The sequence below is a fragment of the Sinohyriopsis cumingii genome, chromosome 4, assembly GCF_028554795.1.
Source record: "Sinohyriopsis cumingii isolate HCF-2022 chromosome 4, ASM2855479v2, whole genome shotgun sequence".
In the NCBI taxonomy this organism is placed as follows: domain Eukaryota; kingdom Metazoa; phylum Mollusca; class Bivalvia; order Unionida; family Unionidae; genus Sinohyriopsis; species Sinohyriopsis cumingii.
The window spans coordinates 27,167,317-27,192,108 of NC_142964.1; the positions used below are offsets into that span (position 1 = coordinate 27,167,317).

The window sequence follows — 24,792 nt, forward strand, 5'->3', positions numbered from 1 at the left end:
TTTGGAATCCAGAGGTCTCTTTTATCTTCTTGGTCCCTTTTTATCTTGCTCCCACGAGTTCTTCCAGCAATGTTGCCAAAACTCCTTAAAGCAATTGTCCGAACAACAGAGGCAAAATTTCCCCGCGTTGTACCAACATCTTCTTCTTTTGACGAATGTATATTTTCTTTTGAACAATTTGGCGAAGAACGTGATGATGTTTGGCTAAGCATTTTTCTTGGTGTTTAGACAAAGTTATCGTGCCTTTCAAGACGTTCAAACAACATTCGTACACGGTATCGATTGCATCTTTGGAGACAGTTTGAATGAGTTATTTTTCGCATGAACGGAGAAGCTTTGGACAAGACGGACAAAATGTCCCCATGTTTGACTAAACGAGGAGGCAGGTCTTTTCTTTTCATTCATTTGGGTTTAGAAGACGGGTGGCTTCTGGAGGGTGACATCTTTGGGTGTTCAGGAGCACAAAAACACAGATTTGCATTCTTTTTCTCAGGCCTTTTCTATACTGGAACGCGTCGCCACTGATTGTCTTTACGTCGTATCAACTTGATGACAGGCATCACGCATCGTGGAGGGGTTCGCAACGGACTAAATCGGGACAGATCTTACTTGGACAAATTCAGTAAACTCTGGAATATGCCCGATCTCTCTTGGACGTTGATGTTTGGAGCAAGTATTTTGTGAACAACAGCTTCTGCTGATAAAGAGGAGGAGGCTGTCACCACTGGAGATAATTTTGGAGACGCGGGTTTCCATTGTTTCATCAAATGAGGAAGAACGGGTGTCAAATTGGGTTTGGCTGGCATCACCAGCAACGGAGACGTGGAAGAACCTGAGGCTACATGAGACGCGGTCACCGTTGCTGCAGGTCGTGCTTTGCGAATGTAAGGTTGCGTCCTGGCTGAATTGTATCTCTTGTGAGTAGAAGCTGTTTTCTGGGGGCTTTTCATTTTCTGGGGAGTTTTCTTTTTGTTTTTCTGTGGGCTTTTCCTTTTCCGGGATTGTGACCTGGTCTTGACACCATTGCTCTTTTTCTGCTTTGGAGGTCGTTTGGAATTTTTGGGAGTGGCTTTTTTCTTGGAGAGAACTCTGGGGGCATTAGGATCCCATTTTAAGAAGGAGCGAATGATGACACCTTTTAGAGAAAGGTTCCCTCCAAGTTTAAAAATGATTTGCTCTTTGGTTTGAGTGTCGATGCGGCGATCAGCAAGTTGAGTCAAGGCTAGTTTGTTTCTGTTCAAAAAGCGTTTGGTTTGATGAGGAATGTGAATAATGCCTTGCAGTAACTGACGTGCTGTCACCTTAAACCAACGTACGACTTCTTTGAGACTGGCTTCTAAGACGCGAGCACGATTTTGTGGATTTTGTTCGCTAGTGATGCCGTACAAGGCACGAATCAATTTGACGGAAAGATGAGACTGAAGGGACGTGATGCTGACGCTGTATGAGACAGACCCAAAGCGTCTGAGGTTTTCATAGATTTTTTGGTGAAGTCAACGTCGAGGACGTGTACATGTCAGGCCCTCCGTCTTGGCACCATTGGTGAAACAGATGGGCACGAAATTGCAAATAATCCGGGGTGGTTGGTTTTAAATCCACGAGTAAATAGGCGTGTGGGGTTTGAGTGGCATCGTCGTACGCATGAGTCAGCCAAGGTGTTTGGCTAAAACTTGCAACTGCTATTTATCTCTAGGGTATACAAACAAGTCCACGTAATGAGGAGTGAGATTGATGGTACCATGGGCTTTACTTTGTTGAAACAAATTTTGAGTGACGTAAATGACACTGTGATTACGATAATGCCCTTTGCGCGTAAACCACAGTCTAATTTCTTCTACGTCCTCTCCCAACATGTCGTCGAAAATGACAGATAGGTTTGACTGGGGTCAGACACGATTCCGTTGTCTTCCCTATTAATGTCTTCCACAAACACGATGGAATCGCCTTGACTTTCGCCACTCTTTGTAACACCACACGATCCGCTGAGGCGATCTTATAATGTTTATGTTCGATGAATCGTTTGACAATTTCGGTTTTGCCTGAACCGCTAGGTCCGGCAATTAGCATGTTAAAGAGATGGCGACGATACAAGGCCTCCCAACTGGCACGATCTAAGTGTTCGTCGATGACTTTGACAGTAGAGGAAGAGGGAACAGAGACAGTAGAGGTAGCCATAGTACAAGGAAAATCATTTTTGACACGAAAACAGACAAGACAAGGTTTCTTTCAAAAAACTTTTTCAGGACACGTTTATTGCAAGTTGAAATGGAACAACACGAAAGACAAGAAATACATAAAAGCCAAATGTTTAAGTACAACAATAAAAACACATCAAAACGATCAAAGTGAAATATAAAAAAGTCACTGTACAAAAAGTTTTTGGTAACCAAGGTGTCCTAGGGAGAGTGTTTAATGTTCTTACAGTCTCGTTTTATACCCTCATTTGATCGTACTCCAGTAGTCAAACCAAATTGTTTAGTCACTAGTTCACACACTATACTTCCCACAGAATTTTCCTCTAGAGACAAAATTTGACAGCATAAAAGATTTGGATAATCCACTAACTCTTCCTCTGGTACTTCTTGTAGTATGGCTAACGTGTAACAAGTAGGATCAGTAGACACCAAAGTATTCTTGTCCTCGTCCAGTTGAACAATGATTGACCACTGGAACGTTTTCAGATATATCAGTCCTCTTATAGCATTCAGGTACCAATGGTTTAAAGACCGGTGACATAACGGATGCTATTGTTCTTTGCAATTCACTTGCATTTTGACCAGCTCTCGATAAATGCGCTCTCTTAACTCCACACGCAAACCACAAATGTTCTCTTCTAAAGTATCCATGATTATGTCAGTAAGTATTTTTTAAATTTAAAATCGTCTCCTTGAGCGAAAGTAATGAACATAGTGAGCAATTTCTGACCACTGCCATTCAGGGTAACAGCCAAAAATGTCAATAAACTCTCCTGATGTAAACGGTCTAAAGCGGAATAATAGGATGAACGCACACTTGATCCAAAGAAAAATGGCCCGTTTGTTGACTTCTTTCACTTTACTCTTGTGAATTTCTCGACACGAAAGTAATACAATCACCCATTGAGATTTTACTCTTGCAAGTCCCTGATAAAAGTCCTTGCGGATCTTCTCTTTCAGTTCGTTTGGTTATCCTTGAATATTATATTTTAAATGGGGTTTAAATACTGGTCTCGGCGTTGTCAAACATTTGACTCATAACCAAGCTGGTTTCTTAAATGACATGGTATGTCACTTCAACGACTAGGGGCCCACTAAAGGTAGGTAGTCACAATTCGGAGACCATCGAGCATGTTGCAGGTAAGCTGAATCTTTCTTTTCCCACAGGTGAAATGACACACCGCAACTGAAGCTCTTGACTTTATCCACTTCGCCAAAGTAGAAAAATCCGGCTCTGGCTAATTCTTCGGGAGTAGGTTCTCCCAGATATTTAGGCCATTTTCCTTAGAACAATTGAAAACGAATTTTAAAGTCGCAGTATTCAGGCAAACACACAGGGCACGAATATTCGTCTTTTACATGCTTATTTCGATGAGGACAGGATGAAATCGACATGAGTTTGCTCAGTTTTGAATGACGTTCGTACGGTGGTAGACGCATGGTTTTGCTTTAAGGTTGACATTGACAATGAAAACCAGTAAAGAGTCCACGATAAAGATTGGCATTGCATTCGCATCCGTCAGGTTTGATACGCACAGCATCACTTTCCATGGCAAGCGTAGTGGTAGTAGTAGTAGATAAAGCAAAGTTAACATGATGCTTGACTGCATGGCTGGGGTCACAGCGTACGGCATCGCTCTCAGCGCAAGGCACATCATTGCACTCCACTTCAGAATCATCAAACTTGAATGTCTGTTTAAAAAGATTCATCTTTCTCGCTTGGTCCTGGTAGTTACAATGAACTATCGGTCTTGGACGTTGTCCTTTTTTATATGCTGACCAATATAAACGTGACCGTCCGGCAAAGTGAAGTGGTTGGGAAGCCTCACTCGCTTCTGGTACATGATTTGATACAGTTTTTCCCAGGGTCGACTGACGATTTGGTGAGTGGGTAAACGTACAATCTTATGCGGTTCATAGGTGGTCACTTTAAAGTTTCCATCCTGTCCAGATTGCAAGGCTTCCTTCTTTCAATACACCACAGTTCACCACTCGACTGTGGCGATAATTGAGAGTCAATCCTTTTACTTTACACTCGGTGTGCACTTCTCCTTATTTGTCCCGGTATTCGTAGCCGTAATTGTTAGGACCGCCACTAGCAAAACGTAGAATCTTCTCGTCTGGGTGTGCGTCTCTCTAGGCTCCTAAATGGTGTCATTCGATGTCAGGGTGACGTTGACCAGAGCAATCGATGTAGATGCAACTGTCCGTATCAAAATACAGGACGCGATCTCCTAACAGTTCTAAAGCTTCGTATAATTTTCAGTGAGCATGGGCTGTCATGTAAGCCGCAATGATGACATATCCAAATTCGTCGGCTTGCACAAGGTCCAGTTCTTCTTCATAATTGACTAAGGTCAAGTCCTCACGAACGACGTCCATGTGTTTCATGTATTTGGTTTTGTCGTGAATCATCTGGAAGTACCGGAAAGGTTCTGTCAAATGCTCTCTCTTGGGTAAACACGGTCTTTGTGCCATTGTACCCCACAAACAATTTTACAGCACTTTGGCAAACGATCGCCTGTCTTCGTTTTTCTTGATATGGTCTAAAGCGATGCCTTCCTGCTCCCAGTATTTTTCTTTGAATTTCTTTTGGTGTTCGGGAATGTGGCACCAGGAAAGACATCCACATAGTCTGCCAAAATGCCTTTCTGAGTCTCGTCGCCCTTGTGGTATTTTTGTGTCTTGGGAAAGTGGTAAATTTCGTACCCTTCTTCCAGTTGGTTTGCCAGGTCCAGAGCTTTGAACAATTCCACGCTGACCCACGGTCCCGTCAGGGCGCATTCTTCCTGGGTGAGATAACAAGGTCGGTGTTGATTGCACGTTTCGGCACAAGTGTGGTACAAGGGAAACATCAGTTTTCCTTGGCAATGGTGAGGTAAAACGAGATGATACAAGTCCGTGGGAGGCAGGACTTTGCACTTGATCTATCCTTCGTATTGTCGCATGTTGTCCAGGTCGATGTGTTTCTTCAACAATTGCGGGTACCCTGCTAGAACGCGACACTATTTGTACACGTAAGGTTACAGCTAACACACGTCCAAGTATTTGATTTCTTCTTCTTTCTCCTTGTCGGTTGGGTACAGCAAACAGGTGGCATTTCTCCGTCCTCCGTACAAACTATCCCGCGGGTTCAATGGGTTCGCCAGCTTGTAACTTTCCACGATCCGTTTAAACTCGGTTTTCAAACGGTGATCGTACTCGTATTTCCGCATTTGATATCCTTGCTGTTCTAACTTCAATCGCCGCTGACAAGTGGTCTAGTACAAGTCTTCCACGGTTCGTTGTAAAAACTGATTTTTGGTGTCACGTTCAGGGAAGCAGAGGGAACATCCGTGAAATAAGCAACCGTTAAACTCGTACACGATCTTGGGGTTTTCTAAGTCGCAACCATCCATCGAATACGTTCCGATGGTCTTTTTGCCTCCTCCGTTGTGGGCGTGCTGGATCCATTTGTCTTCCTTGTCTCAAAAGTAATGTAGCCAGCTTAGGGCTTTGTCCGAGTACTGACGTTTGACAAAGTTGGTCGTTTGAGGACTGATGACAGCCAGGGTGTTTTCGGGCATGAATCTTGGGCGGTACGGTAAGGAACACGCTTTGGCAATGGTGCTTCTTTCAAAGGATCGACTCCTCCGTGTTCCATGAACAGTTCTTGAAATTTCCACAGCAACGCCGTAAAATGTCCACGCCCGAACGACAATACTTTAACATTTCTTCCTGAAAGTCGAAGGGGTCCGAGGTACCAAGCCTAAATAGCTTCTCATTGTTCGGTACGGATGTTGTCGGTGTCGTAGTCGTGAGCCTCAGGCAGATGGGGTAAAACGGCGTGTTGATTGGCTCGTGTATTGCAAAAGTGAGGAAAATAACCTTTGGCAATTTCTGTCTTTCCAAATATTTTAGGCATTCGACTCAAAGGCCCCGCTTGTTGTAACAGGAGTTCTGCTTCTCTTTGTTTTTTGGCTCGGTCCGATCGTTGAATAGTGTCCAGGCTCTTTTCCATTCTACCGTGTCGTTCTTGTCTTCATACGTTCGTTCCACCACAATGACATGGGCTAAACACAACTGGTCTTGAGGATTGTTAATTCAGAGGAGGCTCGTTTTGGAGCTGAGAAGTCGTCCACCAATAACACCTTTTTGCGTCCGGTCCTTTGGGGAACAGACACGTGGGTCACGAACAGTGTGGCTTTTCCTCGGGGATGTGAAACTTATCGCTGGATTGTTGCACGTGTTGAATCTTGTCGATGACTTTTGAAGGTGTCAATTCTGCTGGACTGCTATACTCGATCCAAACGGGGGACTTCAAATTATCGTGATGAATGGAAAGTCTCAAGCGATCGTCTTCTTTGGCTTGAAATTGTCGTTTCAGTGTAGAAAGCAAAGAATCCCAAACCCTCCGCTTTCTCCAGTGGTACGTTGGATTTGAAATCTTTAAACTTCACCGTGTACGTGTAAGTCGTGGTTATAGATTTTCTAAAGGAGCGCTTTGCCGTCTCTCGAATGTGATAGTTGTTTTAGGGTTTACTAATGGTGGTGAACTTTGGTTGCTTGTAGACTCTATGGGTCTGGATTCTGGCTCACTCGTGTCATCTTCAAAATCACTGGCATGAATTTGAGCCAAGACTTCAACCACTGTGCGAGCCGATAAATCACGTTTCTGCCTCTTACTTTCTTCTCCTTTCTCCGTGAAGTGATAAGATCGTTTCATATTCACTGCAAAAAGTCAAATAACTAAATTTGAAACGACATGGGTCACTTTGTATCCATGTCAGACCAGTGTATATATAAAGGGTGTGTGTCTTCCCTTCCAATGTTCATTTCACTCTCAAACCGAGAAGGATGGAAGAGCCCACACAGATCGAACTTCTGATCAGAGCTTTGCGAGGTGTCATAAGAAAAGTTTCTTCAGACAACCCCACGGACTACTCGCCATCCTTTCGAGATAAAAGTCAAGATACTTGCTATATCATTAAGATGAAAGGACATTGGTCTTCAGAGTGTCCATACCGTCAAAAAAGCAAGACAGGTGCCAGAAGATACCTGTTATCATTGTCAAGAGAAAGGACATTGGTCTTTAGAATGCCTACGAAACAACAGGATCAAGAAGAGGAGAGAGGTTCCGAACAGGTACCCTCTCCAAAGGAAGAACCTCTACACGTACAGAAAGAGAAAAAAGAGAAGAAAAGAAGACGAGGAGAAAGTGAGAACGAATAGAAGGAAAAACCTGGGAAAGTGAAGAAATTCGGAAAACAGCGAGTGAACAAAGACACAGATGAAGTCTATGAACGTTTTAAAGTGTTGTGTTGTGAATTGGATTGTAAAATGTGTACCAGAATAGACCAGGTAGAAAACGTGTCTCTTGGATTTTATTTGTTAGAATAATGACCTACACTCACGCACTCACTCACACACGTACATCATGGGTAAAAAAGGGCTTTTGAGTTTTAATTGATTTTGGCAATTGAAATAATATCTCTTTTCGAGAGATGTGGGTGGCCCTGAAAAGGACCATTGAATATTTGTTTGTTTAAAAAACAAACTCAATAACGGGACGTAATAATCTTTAACTGCTTTAAGCACTTGCCACAACCAAGACCTACTTCTGGACTGGCTCCTGTCGATGACGATTAGGTAGAACTCATTAGGGGTAGTATTGCAGGCGTAGTAGCAGGGCTTAGTTATTTGGCTTGGGAAGGTCTTTTCTCTTCGGTCGTAATAAAGAAGTCTGATACATTTGTTTCAGACTCCTTAACTCCGCTAAAATATCTAAAAGTGCTGTCACCGTTAGGCTTTCACTATTCTCCTTCTCTCCTAGACCTTGTTTCTTCTCTGCTGCTTCTTCCTAACGTTTTCTTCTTGCCTCTTCTTCTTCTCGCTGTTCCTGTTGAAGGAGAAAAGCTTGTTCTGTTTGTTTCTGCTGTTGTAAAAAATTCTCCAATTCTTCTTTCTGTCTCTGTCTCTGTTTAAAATCATCAACGTGTGGTAAAGAAGTAGAAGGTGACGAAGGTACTGGTACCGGAACAAATTATTGCGAAGAAGATAGAAAATCGACTAAATTCCAATTATAATCGACCTCTTCTGGATGTAGGCCTGTGTTGACTTTGGTAGTCGCTTCTCGTCTCGACGGCCGGTGCACCCCACTTCATTGTCTTCTTAGTTTCCGTCATGTTTGAAAACTGTGTCACATGGATTGACTGCGCACAGACGCAAGCGCATCTATATAGGGAATGTGACGTCACAGTCCGCTCTCTTCAGATTGGAAGACTGACTCCGTGTTTCGACGGAATTTTGTAACGCGTGTTTGGATTGGTGAATAAACTCAATCCGTTTCGATCCGCACTTTCTCTTTAAATAACCACAGTTCACTGCATTCCCTTCACCTGGTCTCGTCACAAGATGTGGACAAACGTAGAATCATCTACTCTCGTATGGTCAATGCTGTTCCGCACGAACTTACCCATGTATGTGAAATCATCATGGACAATCATCAGGATCACCGATACGAGCGTTTGGAAAAGAAGAATTTATGTGGAGAGACAAGGCTGTTTGAAGAGATTCATTATCTACGGATCAGCAGTCAGAAGAAGTTTGAGGAAGAGAAGACCTATGCGTTGCCATCTATGTTACCAACAAAGGCGCTTTTCAGGGCCCAGGGCCACAAATATGCCTCTAAAAGATTTGCTTTCTTGCCTAAATTTGTTTTTAGTCGGTCGTATAGTTGTTTGTGTTTGTATGTTGCCTGATGTATTTTGTACCTCTGTCTTTGTCCCTCTATCAATGGTAAGTCCCCTCGTCCTTAAAAACCCTCTATTCCCATGTTTAATTTACCTTGTCGCTAGACAGTCCCATACCCTTGTCGCTAGACAGTCCCATTCTTTTTTGTCACTCTATAGTCCCATCCATGTTAAATTTCCCCATGTTAAATCCCCCTTGTCGCCAAACGTTCCCACGACCTTTTTGATTGGGTTTTCCATTGTCGCTATGGTATCCCACTATACTACTTACGGTATAGTCAATCCGAATTACATTTCATATCTATCAAAAACTTTTTGTGCAGTTTATTTTATTATGATACTTTGATGCATTGGTTCATTACATGCACCGCCCGATTTTATTATTGTTTGCCCAACATAAAGCACTTTCATTGACACAGTAGGACTTATCGGCATTAAATTTCCAGGCATCAGACAGTAGTTTACGGATTTGCTAGATCAGGTCTGAGCCACATGATGGTGTCATGTAAACAAAGGTACAAACAGGATGCGGAAGGTGGGGGGGCAAATTGAAAATGTGTGTGTGTGTGTGTGTGTGTGTGTGTGTGTGTGTGTGTGTTCTAAACATGATGTGAACTACCTTGTGACACGTGATAATGTTCGTACCGATGCGATTATGGAATTACAAAGCGAGTCAGAGCTTTTAAATAACATGCGTTGATTTCAGTGGTATAATGAGTGTTTCTGTCTCTGCCTATCCTTCTGTGTACAGGAGCTGACACGATTTATTCTACCTGGTTTTGCCGTAATAATCAGTAGCTCTACAAGTATTATTAAGTCTGGCAAATAGTAACCACCATCACATTGATGGAGCAATTTCCATATGAGCATATGAATATACATAATCATTAAAAAAGTTAGTTCCATCGATACGTGTTGCTCATAAGTTCCAACTATACTTGTCGCTCATAAGTTCCATCTATACTTATCGCTCATTAGTTCCATCTACAATTGTTTCTCGTTTCACTTTGAAGATATTGGTGTCAGTCAAGATTAGGACGATAAAGCAACGGAAATAAGAATTTTCCAGAAGAGGAATTTGATTTTGGATTACTTTTTGCAACGAAATGTGTATTTAGGGTCAGGGCGGTGGAGTGGTAACACGCTGACATCATTCCGCCGTGGTCACACTTTCAACCACCAACGCCTGATTGTGAAAATAATATGACTTCACATCCAAAGATGGTACTATACTTAAGGTTAACAGGTGACCTTCACCATAAAAATAGCTTCATGAACACAGCCGTGTCATTGACGTAAAACTAGGAAGAACATATACAGCAGTCAATAATCAACAAAATGACAATAACGTAACAGCTATCCGGAGTTATGGAATTAAAACTGAGAAGAAAAAAGTCAGCAAGTAGTAATTTGCAGAGTGAATATAACATAGCAGTGGAGCAAACTGGTATGAATTTATTATTTATTGTAGATCTGTACAAGATTTTGCTGGTGTTAATGAAAGCTTGTGGAAAAAAAGAAAGAAGAAAATGCATAAACATAAGGGGAATGAAACAAATAATGCGCACACTATAACGAAACCAGACAAAATCAGTGACACTGATTACCGGCAGGTTTACGGTGTTCCGAAATCAGACAAAATCAGTTACACAGATTACTGGCAGGTTCACACCGTATCGAAAGCAAACAAGAACGATGGAACGGATTACTGGCAGGTGCACAGTGAATAGAAATGAAACAAGATTAGTGGCACGGATTACTCGCTGGCGCACTGTGTACATATATCAGACAAGATCAGTGACGCGGATTACTGACAGGTGCACAGTGTACTGATATCAGACGAGATAAATAACACGGATTACTGGCATATGCAGAATATATATATATATATATATATATATATATATATATATATATATATATATATATATATATATATATATATATTTAAAAAAAGAGATAACGAGTGAACACAAATGTACGGACATAATGATTTATATTATTTCGTTTCTTCAACGTTAAAGCAATATTTACCCATGATGACAAATGAGATTATATGGAAACATGTAAACATATACCACACACTACGCACACGTGTTTTCATTCATTTGATGAACTTGTAAGGTGAACTCCATGGACTGAATGGTGTTTTAAAACAGCAAAAGGCAGTACAGTACTATTAGCTTGATGCGGTCTGCATAAATCCTTGTATAATGCCGTATATTACGTAAAGGTTTCCATGCGCACAGACACATTTCACCATGTAACACAAAATTTATAACAACAATGAATAACTATATTGTGCTGATAATCATATTATCGATCACTTTTATTCCAGTTTGATTTGATGTTGATGTGAACCTTCTCTAGTCCAGTAAATCAAAATATCTCAACAGTAATTAATCTACAAGCGAAGAATTTCTTCCTACGAATTAAATCAGTTCATCTTTATGAGCAAGAAATACTTTTTCAGATAATTTCAGACTTACTTCAACAATACAACTAAAATATTGTCTAACCGTACTAATACGCTCTTCGTCCGAGTTTTCTGAGAATGGCTGAAAAATCCTTAAAATTTCCAACAAATTCTGAATGTATTGTTTGCTAATGAACACAATACACAAAATTCCTAAGTTTCCTTCATTTCATATATAAAATTTTGGGCAACTAGGATAAAGTTTTTTTGTAGCCAGTGACAGTTTTATTTTTTATTTTTTAAATTGTGACACAGAAACCATGTCGAGGTCTGTTGAACATTACGGTCCGTAATTTGCATGGGAAGGTTAACTAATCCAAATTAGTGTGAGGGATACATCATGGTATTATCGTGTATGAAGTCTAATGAGAGGAACATTATAAACTAAATTTGATATTCATAGAATCTAAACAAATCCACAGTCGGCTTATATTCCAAGTAAATCTATAACTATGGTAAATAACTCCCTAAAACTCTTTGAAAGTCATACAAGATTTGTCTCCTTTGGCATGCCATCAATTCTAAAATCTAATGAAGGTAGCGACCGGATGCCGACGTGTCTATTTTTCACAGATCTATCAAGGACATCCAACAGAAATCTTGCTTCAGAGGGGTATAAATCTCCAATAATATGCACACTTTTGCATACGTGCATGTATTTCGTAATGATGGTAAAATGTTCCTCTTCCAGAAAATGAAACTGATGGTCATTTTTCATTGTTAGTTATAAGTTCTGGAATGATTAATCTTGGCTTTTTCGTGTTCTTCTTTTATTCGCAGGTGAGACGCATGGCACACCACGTTAACATCTTCAGTGGCCATAATATACGAAACCAACAACAAGCTGCAGTTTTTCTTTATCACATCAGTAATATATGGATGCACGAGACAATGCAAGTGAGAACGGTAATCCCGTGCTGTATATGACTAGATCCCTTGCTGTCCAAGCTGCTCGCAAAACCTGAAACAATAATGTTTCAATTATCTATCTATCTATCTATCTATCTATCTATCTATCTATCTATATATATATATATATATATATATATATATATATATATATATATATATATATATATATATATATATATGCATGGTATGTACGCTGTATCAATGATATACTACGAGATATATACAGTATTCATTAAAATGACACCAGGCTTACGACGAGTGGTATAAAAAAGATACAGAGTACATACTATACATGTAATTTATTTTATATCTCATACAAATACACTTATCTGCCCTTTTAGCGAGTTAAAATTGACATCAGGCAATTGTATATTTTCCGTGTGTGTGTGTATGTGTGATTTAGATTTTTTAACGTAGTTTTAACAGTTTTTCAGTCATATCACTACGATGTCTGCAGTGCGACAGTTTATAGTGATGTCTAGCACTGGGGCATCATGTCACAGACATGGAGCATGATGTCCCACCCAGTCACATTATCCTCACACCAGGCCGACCAGTCCTAACACTAAACGTTTAATTATTTACCGAGTGAATGAACTCATCACATCCCTGCCGAGTATGTCCGCTACAAAATGTAGTTCTATTCCTTTTCTGGCCATTCACAAACACCTTTGCAAATTGATAAGCTGATTGTTTTCTTTTTTGAGTTTTTATTAAAATTAAAATTTATAAATCAAAATAAAACACACATATGATTTAAACATGAATGATGTTTTACACTGAGCACTCAGCCATTCACTTACCGGCACAGTGAAATTTGTTTGGAGTATAAACTATCCGAAATGACTAACAACAAGAGATAATTAAAATATTTTAATGTATTTACAATTGATTTAAGTCATTATTCTGCTTTAATTAGCATTACTACATATCATGAAATTCTCTCTCTCTCTCTCTCTCTCTCTCTCTCTCTCTCTCTCTCTCTCATCGTCGTATGACACAAGCTAAATCCTCTACGTTCGTATTTGCATGGATGTCCGCCCGTAGCTTGTTACGATGGTCAAGGTCGACTGAGAGAGAGGAGAGGCAACCTTTTGACATTTGCATATTTAATTAATTTAATTAATAATAATCGATTTTTAGAACACTATAGTAGTGTAAAGCAACAACAACAGCAACAAGAACAAGAACAAAGCATTAAATATATTACAGTAGGTGTGCCTGGTAATCAAGAAATTTACCGTAAAGTATCGACAGGCTGTTGCAACTTTGTATCATTGATTATATCAACACTGTAGATAAATCCCACTATAACTACTCCAAGTTTCCTTTGACCCTTCTCATCCCATTTGTAATATTTAGACAGTTATGTTGGCGTGTAGGGTCACAGTCATTTGTCTATTGAATGATGGAATTCGCCAACACCGTGATTTGTCGGCATAAGGTAGCCGCTTACTAGCTGGCATAGCAAACTTGAACGACCTTTGATAGAGATTTACCTGTATCAAATCAATACGATTATTATTTATTTCCTCAGAAATTGTGGGTATAACATCCCTTATGTCATTAATCGGCTGATAGACGAGATGAAACTACACCGTTGATGAAATTAGACCTGTAGCTTGCGAGTTACATTGCCACTCACATGACTACACAAATCTCTCAACCTACATGTCAACGACACATTAGTCACTTGATACCAACAATAAACCATTTTCCACTGTTGTTGTACATAAAACTCGAAAATATTTTAATACTATTTGTAACTTGAATTTATCGCACACTTTATTCTTAATGTATTTATTCTGAGAACGTCCAGAAATATGTCGGTATCACAAGACGGTGGAGAAAACCAGATTCATGAAGTATTGAACAGAATCAGCGATGCTTTTGTTGGTGTCAGGTGACTACCGTATTGACATGTGCACTCTTTTGAATCTGGTTTTCTCCAATTTGCTGCGACGGTGAGGGATTTCTAGTCGTTGTTTTCAGAATAATTAGTTTGAGAAGTTTCTGTAAGTTCGTTTCCCAATAACGATTACGAGACTTTCATGTATTGTTTTGATTTTTTCTTTCTACAACAAAATTATGTCCGCGGATTAAAGACATAACTAATACTATTCTAACAATTTCTAAGAAAATAAGTCATATTTTTATCGATTTCAGTCTCGATCAGAGGTCGTGCGATTTTACCAGTCCTGGTAGTAAGAAGCTACCCTCTGCAGACACGGAAGGGTCAGAGGAAGTTCGGATTACACTACTGTATCTCTTGCATACGATAATACCGTCTTCAAATGTACCAATACTCTTTCGTTTCTTTATGCCGAAATATTCCCACAAGGCTCGGTTTGCTCTTGTAAGGCGAATAACTTCAAATCCATTCTTTCGAGTAAATAAATTTCTGAAAACTAAATTCAGGTCCATGCGCCTGCTAACTAACTTGAATACTGAGTTGGCGTGATCGATATTTGGAGAAAACAGAGGAAGTTATCGTGACCAAAGCACTTTGATTGGATCGACCATGTATTTCACACTCGAAACATCAAATGCGGCCCTTGTTTGTTTAAATGTTTTGCTCTCTTTTCATTCTTTGAAGCTTAAGCATCCCTCATCACAGAAGATGGTGCTTGCTTTGTTGTATGTACACTCCGTATATTAGATACAACAATAATTTATTTTCGAGGGATTGATATATTTACCAACACTGATTTTTGTATACTATTAATTTAGTGTCATTATGAACAGAACATAAATATCTGAGAGAAATGTGTATTTTATAAATTATTATATTTAACTGGAAAAATATCTCCCGGTCTTGACTTGCCACAACCTAAATAAACTTTGTCTTGGTCTTGACTTTCCACCCCTTAAAAAAAAACTTTGTCCAAATAATGTTACCGTGCATCTCGTTTTATATTCTCTTGCAATCTATGCGTGCATCAAAGGAGAAAAACAAAAGATGGTTCTTGAATTAAATTGGAAAAATTGTGAGGAATACACTGATATGTGGAATGAAAAGAAGACCGTGAAAACATCCCGGTACAGAAAACAGAAAATCGTTGTGCGGTGTGTATTACCAGAATAGCAAACCGCCATATACCGGTATCGTTACATACACCACTACTATGCAGCAGAATGTTTCTGGTGTTATGTGCATGGTCGAGAGGGAATTGTGTTTGTGCAGGCAAGTCGATATATATATATATATATATATATATATATATATATATATATATATATATATATATATATATATATATATATATATATATATATATCGTTTACACACTATTTCTGCCTAAATTGTCTTCATAGTGGTGTCTGTAGTTGTTATTGGGAAGGTCTGACTGTATGACTTCATCGCCCTCACGCTCGTGATCACCTTTCTGCCAGTAATCTGGAACCGGATCGTTAGGTGTACGGGGAAAAACGACTGCTTCATATGTCGTTGTGGTGGTTGTTTTAACGGCTTTCGTGGATGGCTCTATATATTCTGTCAAACAATAAAGATTTTATTAGAACTCATGAACTCCAATGACGAATCTTTTATGTATTTATTATTTTTTAAATTTTTTTATTTAGCACTAAAACGGACTGGGCAGAAGCCCATACAAATACCATCTTCTGCACACGGCGATAAGATATTCTCAATACTATACAGAAATAGCAAACAGAGATAACACAAATTAATAGCAATGTTTATGAATTGAAAAAAACATTATTAAATATTGCAACAGTGTATAATTACTAACTACCCCCACCCACCTCCACCGACAAGTCTTTGATATTAACTACAATCTTTTTAGATGGTCTGACTTGTATGGTAAAATGACTTATTTTAGAAGCAGAGAGTATGAGACTCTCTACAATATATCTGTTTTGTTTATATCAGCAAATATTGCCCCATCTGAGGTCTGCGCAAAACTGCGGAGATACTAATTAGTTCCTTTGTTTGGAGGGCGGCTCATGGACCGTCGTTCCGGCTTAGTGCAGCCACCTGACAATTTTTGTGTTAATATAAGGCACAAGCGATCTTTGTTTCGGAGATCTTACGGTTAAGTAGCGTATCATAAAAAAGTAATATGTAATAAAGCTCTGCAAATGAAGGTCACCAAGTCTGATTTTCTAAGGATAGAAGGCACACTAGAATCTACATGGCATATGTTTGCAATAATTACATTTACTGTTTTGCCTGCGATTTAGTAAATTATTGCCTTAATTACACGCAGATTCATATGTATACATGAACATCACTAGGTCTGGTTTGAATCAGCTTGAGAACTCAGTTCTATTTATCGTATTTTTTATCGTACTATTCATAATCATCGGTCCAACACACTCTCAAAACTTCCTCCTCTATGTCACTGTGCTAAGCGTATAGGCGCAGCTTAAATTAATTTATCTTTTTTAAACTTAGAAATGTCTTACTAGTAAGGCTAAAATGTGAACAGGATGCCTTCTTGTTGATATATTGTGACTGTGGCGATTTTGACTGTGGCAGTCTTCTTTGTAGCTGGCTTTGGAATACACGCTTCAATGCAGGCCAACTCGGAACGACTATGTTGACACTAGCATGGGTAGTTCACGCTTTTCTATACCAGATTTGCAGGTCATATATGAGCTGGCTATCATTCGATTGAATTATTACAAAGAAGACGAAAATGTATACTTATTGCCGATTTGGCAGTACATTTTGTGTTCACTTGTGATTGCAAAACAGCATTATATGATGGATATGCGCTGTAAATCGGCATCGAATCCGAAGGCTGTCGTGTAGACGGTTCTGATAATTCACAAATTCCTGTGTAACTTTGTATGTACCTGTTGTGAGCTTGGGCTCTTCCGCGGAATATTAGTTTATTTTTGCCACTTTATTTGATTGTAACCGAAGCGTATGCTTTGTAACTGTTTATTTTTTGGCTGCATCTAAGATCAACTTCAACTCTTCTTCAGAGATGGCGTTGCCGTGCAGTGACTTAGATATGTTGTCCGCTAAAATGTTGAGGTTTGACTCGGCCAAGACTAGGATTTCGTCCTTCATTTTTGCCTTGAAAGATAGCCGCTGACTGATAAAATTCCCAGCCACAAAAATAGGACCAAGCCTAGTAGCTGTGATCTCAAGGACACTGGCAAAGGGGGAAGGTATGATTGCTGACAATATTCGACATGGGTGCCCAGAGAGGCTTCTGTCAGGGTAGTGTCAACACTATCCACCGCGTTCGCTACTCGTCTTTTGTAAAGGGTGCGCTCCTGTTTAACCACTGTCCATAGGGCGATTTTAGCATTGGAGATTTTTTTTTTAAAGCGAATATTGTGTGGGTATTGAAGGTTTGGTTATAATAACATTATAATTCCTCCATGAGCAGAGTGATATTAATCTGGAGGGGTGTGTGGATTAGCCGTTCTGTGAACACGCTCCTCACACCTGCCACCGTAATGTACTATCAACACGGCGATAATGTAAACAAATGGCGTCATTTTGCTTCAAATTACTAGATCTGGAAATAACACGGTCTTCAAACATTCCCACCAAACACGTTCGCAAAGAGCAAAAGATACCATACCCTCTGTTGGCGGGTTCACCTGCTATTTGTTTCTTTGGCCGACAAACTGACGCCACAGAGTGCGTCTTCTTCTAATACAACTATGAAGATTTTTGCCGGTAAAAAAGTGATAGAGGGCGCTGCTACTGCAAAAGAAATGCTCTTGCCGAGGACATTTCGAAAGACTTCACTTTGTCACTTTCAGTCGAGTCTGTGGCCCTCAAGATGGCAGTAATTGTGACTGTACTTTAGACCAAGAAATCGCAACCAGCTCTAGTTTCTAGCTGGCGGCTTAGTATGCCATGGGTAACTAGGATGCATTATGTCCATCTGTTCTGTGTCCTAATTGCAACCTAATCAGAATCTGTAAGTGTCATCCCCAAGAATACACACTCTTGCACTAGTAATTTTATTATGTGGTGATGCCAAGCCCTTTCTCTGAGATATGCATCGATTATCGAAATCTTGGCAGGAGGCACCAATGATTCATACTCCTAGCTTCTATATGGACTGTCCTCCCCCAACTCCCCCAAAAGCATTGCTTTTAAACAAAGCATAGAACGAGTTCCTAAATGCGTAGGTCTAAGATGATTAAGTGGTTGAAAATTGTTCCAAAGCTTTCGTTGAGATATTAAAGGGAATGAAGTAAAAATCATCAACAGGCATGGTGATAGTGTCGCTGTTGTGGAGGATAAACCCCTTAAAGTTTTCAAGGTTTTACGTTGAGTCCCATAGAAAGTAACCAGATGAATTTACTGCGGTTATTCCGCTGACTGATATGATACGGTCTGCGTTAAGTAAACGATCTTAAAGGTGACAACAATACTTGCATTGCGGACGAAAATTTCAGCATCTGAGGTAAAATTGAATGGGGGCGATAGCTGAAAGGTAATTGTGGCGCTCTTACTAAAGATGACAGGACCTGGTAGACTTACAGTATGTTTGTACTGTTTAGTACTTACCCGCCACCCACCCACCACCACCACCAAAAACACCCACACTATCCACAAAAAACTACATTTAAATGGAGATATTGCACTCCAGCATATCAACTGGCGAATGTCTTTCGTCTAAGATGCGTATCAAGAGTTCCTAGATGACACCTTTGCGCACTCTATACCAACGTGGCATTTTATATGAAATAGTACACGACTCCTCATTTGACTTAACCCCCACATGAATAACGCTTAGCAGAGCGTTTATTTGTGCAATGTTTGCGTAAAACCACGCAACGTTGATTAACTCTGAGGGATTGCGTGTCGTGTGCGTGCCTGACCCGAACATCCCATTTTAGGCAAGCCCAAGATGGAGGTAAGTGGTATGAGATCGAGTGATCAGTATAGTTCGTTAATTTCCCGCCCTAGCGTCGCGTTTGTAGTCTGAATTCATTCCATCAATTGCAGCCTTTATAACATTTTGAGCGTTAGGATATTATAATATCTGTCAGCCACGGTGTAGGTTGTTCGGACTGTATGCACCTTTACATCGAGAGAGTCCAAGCAGTTGTTACCGAGCATATCAGAAACGTACCATCACGAAGGATGGGGATTTTCTCAAATCGCTACATGGGTACTAGGACAAGCACGGATTGGCTAAAACAATATTTGCAAGTGCATTTGTGGGAGCATGGATATATGAAATGGTATTGCAACATGCGTTTCGTTTTAAAAGCGACGGATATAAGGCGTCTCCGCTGTCTTTAAATACAGTGAAATATCGACTATCCGCTATTTGCTTTTCAGTCTTAAAAATGTTGCATGAGAGGTCGTTTCAGTTTTAAGACACAAAGTATAGACTTATCTGATAAATATGCACTTACAAAAGACGTAGGGTCAAGTTTATGATTGATAAGTGGCATACTGCTGTAAATCAGCTAAGCTGTTCCGTCTAGTACACAACAGCAGACTGTCAGCATTAAGGTTCGTATGAAGAACTCCCTGCTATCCAGTTTTTGCATATATTATGTTGGCTTTCAGGTAAGATTGCTACGCAACGAACTGCGATGCGCTAATCCGATGCACATACGTGTCACTCAGTTTGACAATAATGTTGGCGCTACGGTCCACCCACATCTATGCAGAGAATTTAAAGTGGATTCAAACTCGCACTGACGTCAACTAATCTCCGTCAGTTGTATTCGAATGGTGTATTGCTATTCCACGTTACATGAAAGATCGTATCCAGATACAGTTGGTGTTACACCCCACCCTTATCTGACATTTGATCACTACTCGCAGGAATAAGGACCAATGGACGGGGAACATTCATGATGGCCAACTCGCAATGTGCTATTCTGGTTACCATAGTGTGACTTAAGGAAAGCGTTCGAGCATATCAGTTGACACTCGTGGGAGCGTAAATGTCAAACCAAGACCTCGTTAATAAACGTTGCGAAAGCCTTGAAGCCCCCGAAAACGTTCCTAACAATAATCGAAGATAGAATTGCCCATAAAGGAGACCATGCAATTTTGATACAAAAGTATCATGATGTGATTCGTAATGCTATTAGCAAGCTCAGTTTTTTCTTCTTCTTGACGGTGACCTTTAGGCAGTACCTAATTACATGCATCTTCGTATGGGAAATTAACAGGATTAAAGCAACAAAACTGTTGAAGCAGCTAACGACTTAGTTCTTTTGTGGCGACTCTGATGTTAATGCGACATGGCTAAAAAACAGGAGTCGCACTATCATACAGGAAGTACAAACAAAATAACCACATGCAATGAAAAAAAAAGGCTGGCTTCGACCCATTCACAACGGTAGAGCAAGATATACAAAAGGTGCCGACACATCCTGTGCGCAAAGAATCCGAAGACCACGATGGAAGCAAAATATCGCCAGTCGTGGGTGCTATTAAATGTCTGGTATTACTATCGTGTGCGCTGCTGTGTGCGAGTGCTAATGTGGAAGTATAGAACGGCAAAGAAAGCAGCAAAGATCCTGATGACAAGCACCACCAATTTGATGGCCTGCCTGCCAGCCAATGGAATTGCTAGCGGTTTTCCCGAGGAATGACACATTTGAGCCAACAATACAGACCAGCGCCGTCAAAGGATATTCTGCTCAATTCTCGGCATTCGTGCCTCGCAATCTAGCTGTCGTTTTTCGTTTCTTTGTTTGCTTTTAATTCTTTTATGATTGACCATTTTTCTTAACTGTTAGGTCAGGCTTAGTTGTCGGAATAGAAGATAATAACGTTGTACTACCTCCTCCACTTGTGAATGCTAGGTCAGTTGTGCTTACGATAAAACCGAGCGCCGTGAGAATCGAGGATAGAGTGATACCTTGTTGATGGTTTCCCGAAAAAAACGGTATATTGGTTCCACTCATCGTTGGCTATCAGTAGTTCTTCATCGCCTGCTAATCTCAGATGTGCAATGCATGTTTATATCTGTATAAGCCGTTCCACGTCCGCAAGCATTTTTCTCTCTGAAGTTTGGATTTGTATTCTGTTCTGCAGTTTGAGTGATAGTATTTGAACGTGCATATGAAAGATCTGCCATCGACAGTGACTATCTCGACGTCAGTAAGCCTTTTTATTTCTGCTGCCAATTCTTTTTTGTACAAGTAACAGTTGTTTGTGATGTCCTTTAATAATATTATAATGTGTTCGTTGTATGCCTAGTTTGCTTATACGCCTCATTTGTAAAAACTTACAAGTCTGGAAAATTTTTACGCCATAACACAGTCTCACGGTATGAACTCCCCAGGGATATTATACTCAGTGAATTTTAATATGCCTTTAACCAACAACTATAAAACTTCGATAGCCAAGCCTTATCTTTATAAAATTTGCCTTAAAGATGGCTTCAAACCTCTTTATCGCGAATTTTAGTTTTAGCTTCTAACAGTTCGACACCACTGCAGGCGTCCTTACACTTTCCATGTTTCTTGTTGTTCATTAGGGTTGGGTTCGATAAATGTAGTTTCTTCTTCATCTGGTTGGTAAGTGTGTCTTCATCTGGTTCAACGGTGTCTCCGTTATCAAAGTATGTCATTGCAAGTCAAAGCCACCGTCAGCCATTTTTCTCCACTAAGCAAATAACTATGCGACAATATGAAACAAACTCAGATTGCACTCATCTTGTTAATATATGTCAAAGGAACAAACTTTGTACAAGCAAAAATATTTCTCGATGCGAAAACGAGCTCGATTCATTCGGCTCCCTCTGCCGCAAGTATAATATCCTTAGCACCGTCCTTGTGAATAATAACCAACAGCACCATAGATCAAAATAAGCAGCTTGTTTTCTGATTTCTAAATCCACACTAGCAACAATGTCATTGTGTCCAGACTGCTAAGCTGGCATTTTCAGTTGCTTTAAACAGCTCAGTAGCCCCAGAAACCAACCATACAATTGAACAAGTCTCGGCCGCTCCTTCGTCAAAAACATCAGCGTGTGAGGAAAGACGTGGCCAGTATTGACGATGCCGGTGTTTGGGGCGTCTACACTCTGGCTGATGGAGAAAGATTGGACCAGCACTGCCTATCAGGGTCTACAAAACGCTAACACTGCCGATACACGTGTCGGCGCTTGGCTTGCCGTCGCTGATACCTGGCCAAAGGAATTTAAAGCAGCCTCATTGGTTGATCGATTATTTGTGCCGCTGGACCCCGAGCTGCTGAATGAGTACATGTCACACTACCGGCCACCTTTCAGACGACCTTTAAGTAGTTGTGTAATAACTACAGCAGGGTAATACAGAGCATGAAAAATGAGGCAAGCTTCAACATCAGCTGTACATGTCTTGTGTACGAGATTGTGACCTACGCAGAACTCGTACGTATCATCAGATTGTGGTAAAAGTGCTATATTTTATATGTAAGTGTTGACCCATTGCAGGATAGTGGTGAATAATACAATGGATTCATGGAATGGCACCCAGAACACACCAGTAAAAAGCATGAATGCGATAAGATTGGGCGTTATAATAAACATTCATACAACCTATTTATTAAGGAGGTGTTGGTGATTTCATAATAAAATCATACTTTAGCTTATTGGACGCAACAAATGTGTTGCTTTCAATATAAAACCGTGACAATGACAATGACCTATCAGAAATAAAAGCGTTTGGAATAGCCAAGTCTTTATTCTATTGCTGATTTGTCAACCTGCAGTAATCAGAAATAACGTTTCCTTTCTTCTTTAAAATAGGTGCGTCTAGGAAGAAACAAGAATTTCTGATCAACTTTATGAAATGTTTTACTTTCAAAAGTTGTGCCCAATTGAGACTTGAAAGTACTCAGCATTTTGTTTTACCGACAGTAATGTGTAGACTTCACGGGCACTGCCAGTAATAACGCTCTGTAATAATAGGCTCAAATGCTATCTTGGCTATTCCAAGTTTTCAGCAATTTTCTCGAAGTGAACAAATACTTATGGACTTCTTTTGCCTAAAAAGGGCGTACTAAGTTGAGATGTCCGACAACATTAAAATCTGAAATTGTTTGCAAAGTGGGGTAGTCTGCTCCACATGCCAGTTCTAATTCTTTTAATCTATATTGCATTTCCCTTTCTTCTTTCTCGCTCTGTGCATCGCATGATCTTCTCAGCGCATCTGCATTCGCTTATCTACCCTCTCTTTGAATCTGCATATACCTCCTCTTTTCTCTCTGTCCTCCCTTTTCTCTCGCTGCAGTTGTAATTATCTCTCTTATCTCTGCATTTGTATTTGTCTCTCGGTTTCCCGTTGGCAAATTTGCATTTCTATCCTTTCCGTCTGAGGCTGAATCTTTCTTAATTCAATTTTGATCTTATTTTTAAAAATTGTAATTCGCTTAATTTCCTTTTCAAATCCAGACACGGGATTATTAATAAAATCCAAAGCTTTAAAACGCCAAGGTTTCCTTTTTATCGAATTCTGTATCAAAATATTCTTAATCTAGTGTTGTGTTCAAGAAGCTTTACCGTCAGGGAGATCATAACATCTGGCAAGCTGAAGCAACTCATCCTAATAAAAACTCTAACACTTCCTGGGTAGGATTTAAAACAAAGTTCTCCACTTTAGATGACATTATGAAAGCTTACTGGTTTCAGAATTGATTCCTCAGAAATGAGAATTAAAATCCTTACCAGGGACAAAGAAAGTTCCGGAAATTAAAAAAAAATTAAATTAATCTCTTAAATGTTCTAAAAAAGATTCAAATCCCGGACGAGCCTCAAGTTTCTGTTACAACAATGTTGTCTAAAATAAGTAACAAAGAAATGAAATCTACATGTTTATCAAATTTAACAAATAAATTATTTATGTAAGGTACAAAGTCAAATTTTTTGAGGAACTTACATCATTGAGAACCAAATCCCAAATGTGTGTGTATGTGTCTTTGTGTGATTTGGGTTTTTACGTAGCTTTAAAAAAATTTCAGTCATATCGCTACGATGTCTGCAGTGTGGCAGTTTATCGTGATGTCTAGCACGGTGGCATCACGCCGCAGACACGTAGCATGATGTCCCACCCAATCACATTATCCTGACACCATGCCGACCAATCCTAGCACTAACTTTTAAATGCTGAGCACCAAGCGATGCAGGTGTTAGTACCATGTTTACAAGTCTTTGGTATGACTTGGCCGGGGATCGAACCCACGAACTCCTTCATCCGAGGCGGACGCTCTAACCACTAGGCCACCGGAGCGGTCGACTCTAAAAAATTCAGGATAATCCCACAATAGTGTTTAAGCAGTTCGTGGGCCAATGAATTATTTTAAAAAATGATTCCTCTCAAATTATGCCCGAAAACAGCTGAAATTGAATTCAGTGACTGACCTTAAGATAGGAATTAATAATTGTGTGACAAGCACTTTATACAAAATCCTAAGACACAACTAAATGTCCAAGATGCTAATCGGAATTCCCTTTGCAGAACGTTCTGAGTTTTAAAATAGGGCCAAACATCACACTCAAACATCCGCAAACAACCAATGTATTAC

The 24,792-nt window shown here is 39.9% G+C and overlaps 1 protein-coding gene across 3 annotated transcripts in view; it reads right to left on the minus strand.

Annotated features, from left to right (window-relative positions):
- Positions 1 to 10,905: 10,905 nt before the first annotated feature.
- LOC149800854 (lachesin-like) overlaps positions 10,906 to 24,792 on the minus strand; it is a 175,029-nt gene continuing 161,142 nt past the window's right edge. For 2 of the 3 annotated variants that reach the window (XM_089954224.1, XM_089954225.1), the window contains exons 7-8: positions 15,604 to 15,807; positions 10,906 to 12,363 (exon numbers count right to left, since the gene is read on the minus strand). In XM_089954224.1, the coding sequence (XP_089810350.1) occupies positions 12,263 to 12,363; positions 15,604 to 15,807 (305 nt within the window). In that variant the 3' untranslated portion in view covers positions 10,906 to 12,262. The remainder of the gene's footprint in view (positions 12,364 to 15,603; positions 15,808 to 24,792) is intronic. The other variant, XM_089954226.1, reaches the window with a different exon arrangement.